This window comes from Cotesia glomerata, linkage group LG5, assembly GCF_020080835.1.
Source record: "Cotesia glomerata isolate CgM1 linkage group LG5, MPM_Cglom_v2.3, whole genome shotgun sequence".
In the NCBI taxonomy this organism is placed as follows: Eukaryota; Metazoa; Arthropoda; class Insecta; order Hymenoptera; family Braconidae; genus Cotesia; species Cotesia glomerata.
Genome location: NC_058162.1, coordinates 16,785,130 through 16,794,514, shown reverse-complemented (window position 1 = coordinate 16,794,514; position 9,385 = coordinate 16,785,130). Strand labels below are relative to the sequence as shown.

General features: G+C 27.5%; 1 protein-coding gene across 2 annotated transcripts; it reads left to right on the top strand.

Moving 5' to 3' along the window:
* Nucleotides 1–605: 605 nt before the first annotated feature.
* LOC123264914 lies at nt 606–4,276 on the top strand. 2 transcript variants are annotated; one of them, XM_044728441.1, is made up of 4 exons: nt 606–763; nt 1,010–2,856; nt 2,966–3,002; nt 4,052–4,276. In XM_044728441.1, the coding sequence occupies exons 1-3, from the start codon at nt 658–660 to the stop codon at nt 2,981–2,983; spliced, it is 1,971 nt and encodes a 656-aa protein (XP_044584376.1). In that variant the 5' UTR covers nt 606–657; the 3' UTR covers nt 2,984–3,002; nt 4,052–4,276. The 2 variants fall into 2 exon arrangements, with proteins under 2 accessions (XP_044584376.1, XP_044584375.1); XM_044728440.1 differs by lacking the exon at nt 2,966–3,002.
* The last annotated feature ends 5,109 nt before the right edge of the window (nt 4,277–9,385 follow it).

The following is a 9,385-nucleotide window of genomic DNA, read 5'->3' as shown; positions in this document are numbered from 1 at the left end:
AACTTTTGAATTCGGCAACATTGAATTTCCATAAAATTAAAGTAGCTTCATATCAAATATATCCAATCTTAAAAATGTGATAAATATTGATAAATTCATTTGCTCATAAATTATTCGTTAAAATTAAATTTATTATAACTTTTTCGAAATTTTACATTAAAACTATTAATATTTTTGAATATTTATCTTAATCACATAAAAAAAGTATCAAGACTAATTTTTTTAAGTAGATTTTTTTGATTAACACAGCAGCGCTGTTACATCGGTGATACAACTTTTTCGTATTTTATATTCACAACAATAGTTCATCGATATAATTAACTGTTATTTTTTTCTGAATTAAATAACATGTAATTAAAAAGAAAGCTGATTAAATTTTTAAGCAGGAAGTTAATCACCATCGTCTGAGAAATACGCAGAAGAATTCATTTTTAAAAATATACTTTGTAGCTAATTAATAATCTCCAAGTGTTTGGGGATAAATATGCACTGTATGGATCATTATTTTTAAGTTGATAAATAATTTATGAGTTTATGGAGACTTTTAAGTACGTAAAGAGATTATATATATAATATGTCGGAATTGATAGAGATTATCTATATTATAAAAAGATTGATATAAAAGACAGATTTATAGTTCCATTGCACAGTAACAAAATGTTTCGACTAATAAGTATTTGTATATTTTCAATATTGGTTAATCTTGTGATTGCTAAAATACCACCGAGTTTTTCACTATGGAAAGAACCAGCCAAAAATGCAGGTAATGAAAAATTAAAATTACAAAACAAAAGCCTGTTAGCTGTTTAAAATTTTATAAAAACAATACAACTGCTTGAACAAAATGAATTTGAAAGAGTTAAATCTATGCAACTGTGTGTCTATACTTTTAGATTTTTTTTTATTATTCTTTAAAAATCGTTTTTATTAAAATATCTTTATACTGAAAAAATCTATGGACAGCCCCAGTTAATAATATTACAATAATCAATACTTATTTTCTTCACAGTTTATTTACGATCCCTGGGTTTACCGCCTGTACCTGGAATGGATACAATTAATATTCCATACGTACCAAAGCCTTTATTTTTTCCAAAATTTGTTGATCCAAAAGTAATGATCGCGCAAAAAACAGAATTACTGAAGAACCTTTTTGGTGGGTTGGGTCCAGTTAATTACCCGATAACTGATCCATCTGATGATTCTTTAACTTTTGAAAAAACAAAACCTTTTCTCTATGCAACAAGTAATGAAATAGAACCATCAGAAGATATTGGAAAACTCGAAAATATTTTAAAAAACGACAAAAAAGAGACTGACAATGTTAAAAGAGGTACTTTTGGATCTAAATTTGGATTATTTGGACCTGTAAATTCAAAATTCTTTCCTTCATCTCCGAAATTTCCGTCAGGATTAAGCTACTCATATCCCGAAACAAAATTCAATGATTTTGATTCTACCAACTCATTGGCTCGGCGTAAGCGAAGCATCATGTCACCAATGACTAACGTCCCTACTGATCAAGGATCATTTTCTCCGTATCCAGAAGTTGACCCAATATTTCAGTACCCAGAGTACTATAACTTCAGTGCTCCTCAACCGTATTTTCCAAGTGTATTGGGACCTGTTGGATCTTATCCAGGATACGGACCGTTCTATGCAACTCCAATGATTGATCCTGCTAGTATGTTTACTGCTAAAAAAACAGCATTTTTAAATCAATTTTTTAAAAGTCTTGGTCCAAGTGCTTCAAATCCTGAAACAGACATGCCATATAATAATCCTGAAAGCTTTTGGTCACCATCAATAAATGCAGAAGTGACAACTGAAATTCCTGTGCCTAAAAGTACTATTGTTCCTCCTGGTTTTTGGGCCCCGTCTTCAATTGTTCCAGCTCCTGGAGAATACACGACAAAAGTATCTTTTTTCTTAGATAAATTATTCAAAAGTATTACAAATAAGACAGCTGCGAAAGCCGCTTCTTCTAGTAAGATTTCACCCAGTATAATGGCAAGATCTATTAATGATCTTCTGAACGATCCTTCAAATCGTATTGCTCGGTCTATTGATGATGTCCAGACCTTATCAATTACCAAGGATGCAATTGTTGATTCGATTATCGCAGAACTTGGATCTCTCAAAACAGATATGTTAAATAATTTTGATGATTTTACTATCGCTCAACAATTATCAATGGCTTCAATGGGAAAAAACAGTGCCAAACCTTTTAAAACAGGATTTTCAGGATTATATAAGTCGACATCGACCGATTTTAGTCTACCATACAAACAAAAAATGATGGTATTAAGTAAAGTGTTTGATTCTCTAACTGAACTTCACAAAAATATCAGTTCAGCTGTGTCTGATGCTATTAAAAGTAACATGGATGAAGAGTCTGATAAAAGTGATAAGTACTTTGAGCAAAAGAGTATGCTTAATGAAACTTCTGCAGATACTGTTCAGAACAAAGCGATGAAAATGAATTCACCAATGACTTATCAAGATCCTGCATTATTTTATCAGGCATTTTCTCCAAGTTATCAACAACAATTCCCCTTTTATCAACCTCCAACTCCGGTCCAACCTACTGAACCTTTCTGGATGGCTTTTGTAAAAGCTAAAAGCACAACCCCGAAACCTAAAAAAATGAAAGGAACTAAAAGAGAGGTCGAAAGTGACTTTGAAAATTATTATCCAAGTGAAGATTACGATAATGAAGACGAGAATAAAAGGGAAAAATATAAACGAGCCGTGAAAATGTTTATGAGACAAGGTTTGCCACCTGGAACAATTGAAAACATTCAAGCTGGCGGTGGTTCTGAGTCAGGACATCAGGGAGGTGGAATGAATCTTTTTGTAAGTCCAATTATTTAAGTTTTTTATTTTTATTAGAATTAAAACATAAAATTTTCATAAATTTTAGCTGAAAGGTAGGTGTATGATAATATATTAAATTTGATTACAGATAAAAATACCACAATAATTGATGGACTAATAAAAATGTTAGTAAATATGTATATTTTAAAAATATTTATAAATATAATTCAAAAATTGCTATTGCTATTTTTTCAAGTGAAGTAAAATGATGAGTTTCTTTACTTTTTATTCAAGTATCAATCATTATTTGATTTCACGTTACAATTTGTTAAGTTAATACGATATCAAAAAGCTTAAAAAACTTTTCAACCAATATTGGTTTTAAAAATTTGATAAAAATACTCAAATGTGTCAAAAATAATATTTTCAAAAATTTTGATTTAAACGTTACTGCTCATTACTTGTTACAATCCAATTAAAATATGCAGATTTTTTTGAAGTAATATTATCGGTTTGAGATTTACAGTTCAGATATAATAAATTTTGACATATTAGTAGCTTATGGTAAGATAATAAACATGTTAAATTTTTTAATAGCTAAATAATGAATTTATTGAATAAAAAAATAATTAAAACACTAACTAAAAATGAAATTTTGAAAATATAATTTCAAAGAAATAATCTTTTCTTTGTTTCACATTAATTATAAAAACTTACTGACGAGCTTTTGAATTACTGGTACTTGAACTAGATAGAAAAATTTATTTGAAATTTTTTTCTTGAATCAAAGCAGAAAATTTTTGTTTGGTAAATATAAAAAATTCGTTGGATCTAAACATTATTTAAAAAAATATCTATCCTGGCTGAAGACTGTTACTTTATTTAGTTCAGAAAAAATTTCTAAGATTACAAATTTTAAATTATCAAACTTATTAAAAAAACAATTGCTTAAACCAAGAAAAAAAATAATCTTGGGAAAAGTAAAGTTGATCTCAACTACAGAACATATATTGTCGACAAATATATTTTTTGGGTAAAGACAATAGTCTTCAGGCAAGAGAACTATGTTTAAACTAAAATAGAAAAAATTTTTAAGATTTTAAATCACTCTAACCATTAAAAAAAATATTTATTTAAATGAAAAAATTTTCAACTCAAACTTAAAAATTTTTTAAATTATATAATTTTAATTTTTTAAACACTATAGATAATGTTAGTTTATTTTTTGTTATAGAACCGACACAATTATGAAGATAACTATCCATATCGGAAAAAGTGGTCTGACTGGACTGACAACTATCACAGTTCATATAGAGATCATCAACATAAACATCATCACTAGAGTTCTTTTATATCATCTTCATGACTTTTAAGATAATTTTATTCTAGTATTTTCACAATTTATTTTTAGATATGTAATAGAAACGATTTATTCAAATAAAGAATTATCGGCATGTAATTATTATAGTTGTTTCATCATGACTTTCAGCAGTATACATCCATTTACATTTTATTATTTCTATGCTAAAAAATATTTAAATATATTAAATAATTTGAAACACTTATGAACGCAATCCTGCATCAAGTGCGTTGCTTTATAAATACTACAATCAGCAATGCATTGCACGCAGGGTAGCTTTCATATGTTAAAAATCATCATCGACCCCAACAAAATATCCAAAATATCTAGATATTATGGCACGCCGTTTTACTTTTTAAAGCTTAAAATTTTTTACCTAAGGTTTAAATTCTAGTTAATATTTTTTACTGTTTTTGAATTATGTTTGACATAATTTTTATTTGAGATTATTTTTTTGAAATCTATTTTTATTTCACTTTTGATAATGTTAATTCTATCAGCATATAGAAACATAGGGTTTTGGAGCATTTTTCATTTTTTATGATATTATTTTTTACAATTTTTCTGACATGTTTGTTAGGCAGAAATCAATTTTTATTTGGAATTTTTAGCTGTACGCATATTTGCCGATGTCATACATATGATAGTAAATTTTGTTTACGTTGTTGAGTAAGGTAAAAGCCCCAATAGATGACCACGTACCAGTATATGATCACTCCATGTATTTGTATATCTATATTCATAAATATAGGTATACAAATACATGGAGTGATCATATACTGGTACATGATCATATATTGGGGCTTTTACCTTATAGATAAAAATTTTTAGTCATCTTAGAAATTATGGTACAAGAAAACAAACGCATTTTTATTATTTAATACTAAATATGTTCTATGAAAAATTTTCTGAATTTTATTGAAGCTAAATTTTTATTAAGCTGATAAAATTAATTCAGACCATAAAAATATAATATACAAATATTAATCATCATTGAATATGATATAAATTTATTAAAATTATGTTTCAGTTTTATATTGTATCAAAAAAAGTAACTTTGATCTTTAAAGTCTCAAAAGAATCACTATTGGATAACAAGTTATCCTATTTCATGTAATTTTTTATAATTTAAATTTTAATTCATCAATTGATATTTTGTTGATAATGATAATTATGAATTTTGAGATTATGTTTACATGTACATGGAGCATTTTAATATTATTATTCAATAATTCTCAATCTAAATAATTACATACCAGAATAATGATTTATGTAATAAATAACTTGTACATGCAGTTATTTTGAGCAGTAATGTTTTTAGTTCAAATGCTTTCAGTTACATTAATTATTCTTATTAATAAGGGTTCCAGAAATTTATGAATTAAAAATTTCACAATAATTAGTGCGATGATGGAAAAAATACTTCATCATTGGAAATTTATGTAAGCAAAACAACAGAATAGTAAATCACGGAAATCAATTGAATTTTATTTAAACTATCAAAAAATATTACACAATAATTAAGTCGATCTGTAAGTTAGCAATTAAAATTATCAATATTGAGAATATTAGTTACAAGTCTGAATTGAAATTATTAATATTGATAATTTTAATTCCAAGTTTGAATTAAAATTATCAATATTGATAATTTTATTTCCGAGTCTGAATTAAAATGATCAATATTGATCATTTTAATTCGAATTTGGAATTAAAATTATCAATATTGATAGTTTTAATTCAAACTTGGAATTAAAATTATCGATATTAATAATTTTAATTCACAGGATGAATTAAAATTATCACTAGATGTTTAAAACATCAGTGCAGCCAATACAAAATCGCGCGATTTTATCGTCTCATTCAAAAGTGGTGTTATTGGTAAATGTTGTAATGCCTCTAGATGCATCCAGAAGGTGACGCTACCAGCCAGTGCAAATTTAAATGTAATTTAGATTATATTAAATTATTTTATTAATTCATAATTTAAATAGTGAACACTATCCAAATTAGAAAGTTTAGATTCTGTATCGTAGAATATTTATTATATATAGTATATTTTGTTTCAAATAAATATAAGCTATTATCGAGTATAAAGGGACATTGTAGTTGAGTTCTGAGAAACCTTAGGTACTTGAGATTCTGAGGAAAAGCCATAAAAGACACGTGTGAGAAAAATTCTATGATCCCTTGTTTCAACGGCTAAATAATAACGTAACAAATATGTAACAAAAAAATACAGTCAACGCTCTCTGTATTTGACTCACCCGTACAGGACCATTCTCTGTATTTGACTCGTCCTTGTCCATAAGAGCTGTGTAAAAACGTCAAATACAGAGGAAGAATGTGGTCAAATACAGAGAGCGGTCAAATACAGAGAGGTCCAATACAGAGAGCGTCGACTGTAAGATCGTTAAGTTAAATAACATATTTTTGTTAAACTTGCTTTAATATAATATTGCAACGAAATATATAAAAATTAAATTAAAAATTTATATCCTGTATCCAACTTATAAATAATTATTAATTAATGTTAAAAGAATAAGATTGTATAAAATAATATTATTAAATGATATTTATCTCTTACATTAACAATTAAACTATTTCATAGTTCTAATAGACTATAGATTGATAGAAATAGTAATAAGTTTAACCTAATTTGCAAAATGCGAATTTTTGTCCCTCCCTCTTATTTAATAATGCGAAGAAAAATTACTAGATACAGAAATTTAATGGTCAATTATATGGATTTTTTAGCACTTTGGATGTCTTCAAAAATAACATTAAAAAATTTTTCAACAATAAGTTATAATTCTTTAGAATCAGTTAAGGCCATTTTATAAGGGTGCCTCCCACTTTTTTTAAAAATAAAGTGGCGCCGCCTGGTGGCCAAAACCAGTACTAAAAAATCCCCAGCGCGTTAAAATCTTCTAAATTAAATTAAAATTATAAAGAATCGATGAATATTAATAAAATTAATTTTAAAAATAATTAAAAAAATATTTTGATATTTTAAAATTAAAAAAAGGTTTTTAAAAATGAGAAAATCCGTAAAACTCGTGATTTATAATTACGTTGACCTTGAGCTGTCAATGTCGTATTTATTTTTAAGATATTATTAAAAAATAATGAAGACATTGATTAAAAAAAGGCCAACGAATTTCAGATTTTGCAAGTATTAAAAATATATTAAAAATTACTTACAGTTATTATCATCACACAATTGGATGTAGTCTCAATAATAAATTTTATGTTGGCGTTTGACATTTAGTAACTTTTTTGGTCAGATGTAAACATTAGGCTTGTATTCGTTTTGCGCATGTCCGATACACAGGCGCCGCAGCGGGAAAATTCAACTGCATGGAATTCTTTATTTTTAATCTAATATGACACATTCGCATAAAAATTATAGTCCCAACATAACAATTACAGCATAATAATAATAATGATGACTATTTATGAAATAGAAAATGAAAAATTATTGTTAAAATAAATTCACACGTTTCGATTTGATAAACATGAATTTAGTTTGAAAAATATTAATTACAAAAATTTTTTTTTCTACTCTATCAGTAGATCGATATTAAAACAAGCTGGAGTCATTCCATCTAAAATTGTCTAATCAGCAAAGTCGACTCATTTTAGATTTTGGTGTAACTTTGAGAAACTCTTCTCTAGGGTCCCAAAGAACAAAATTTACACAAGTTTGATTGTTACAAGCGCTTGTTTTCGCCTATTTAAATAAAGACTTTTAAAAATCGATATTTTTAAGGCTTATTAACTTTTACTGTGAAATTTTTCTGTTTGAAGCTATCTGCATGATCAAGATGGAATTTACAGTGGGAAAGATAGTAGGTTAAGGGTAAATGAAGATAATTGGCTCGGACGAGTCCTTTAAATATAAGCAGCGTGCTGAAAATGAGTGTTTTTTAGTCATTTTTCGTGAATTTCAACTAACTCTAGCGTCTTAACTGTTGAGAATTAAAAACTCGTGCTCCGCGGGAATTAAGTATATATATCATAGACAAAATTCAGCCACAAGTTGACTTGAGCTGCCCACTCTTCATAGAAGAAAACTTTGCTCGAAGTTTTGAAATTAAAAAAAATTCCAATTTTCAGGTTATGAAACGAGCTTGTTGACTGCGCGATAAAAATCTGATACTCACAGAATCTATTGTTCTTACCTTCAACTTTAAAGGACTACATCACTTGTTTTGTTATTTCCATTTTTAGTGCATGTGCGAGCCGTTTTTTTTACAGCAAAAATCTGGACGTTTTTACAAATGGATTAAAATTACTTACCATCAGAAACAACTATAAATATCTAAAATTTTTCTAGTCTCAATAAAGTTATGGATATTTGGGGTAAAAATTGTCTTTAGAAGTAATTATTATCGAAAATGACAGTAACTGTGCACAATTTTTCAACTAGAACATTATTTTTTATTCAACCGTTTACGGTTTGGTTTTACAATATTAACAATATCAAAATTATCGGAAGCTGAATACTTCCGCGCTTGTAATTGATTTTGAGAAATTGGTATAAAGCTATGATATGATCTCGTATTTTTTATTGTATTTATATTTATAAATCTTTCAGATAAAAATGTCTCAGCAGCTTCTACATCCTGGCTTGATACAAAAAAAAATTTTATACCAGAAATTTGATTAGAACAAAAGTCGTGCATTGCGATTGGAGTTAAAATATGGTCATCGGTAGATCGTTGCAAGCTTGCTCTTCTTACGGTCCTTTCGATCGTACCACCTGCTCCATCGCATGGACTTTTACCATGAGAAGTGGCAAAGAAATGCCACTCTGCTTTTAATCCAAAATCCGCTTCATGACGACATATATTTATAAAATTTTTTTTATTTTTGTATTGAGCGGCTGCTCCATCACTGAAGTAATAAATTTTTTTAAACTCCGGATAACTGTTTTTAATGTAATCGAGAAAAATTTTTTGAAATGCAAAAAACGATACTGTATTGTGAGTAAGATAATCACTAATCACACATAAAGTTTTTGTCTTAAGTAAACCGTCTTCTTTAAAATAAATTACAAAGGGTTGTAGAGTAGCTTGATTATTTGTCCAATGAAACGATTGTACTTCATCTTGTACCATGAATGCATAATTTTCTGAGAAATCAACTAATGCTATACACTCTGAATTGTCTTTTAAATTTTCTTTTAGGTATCTCAAATACTCGGAT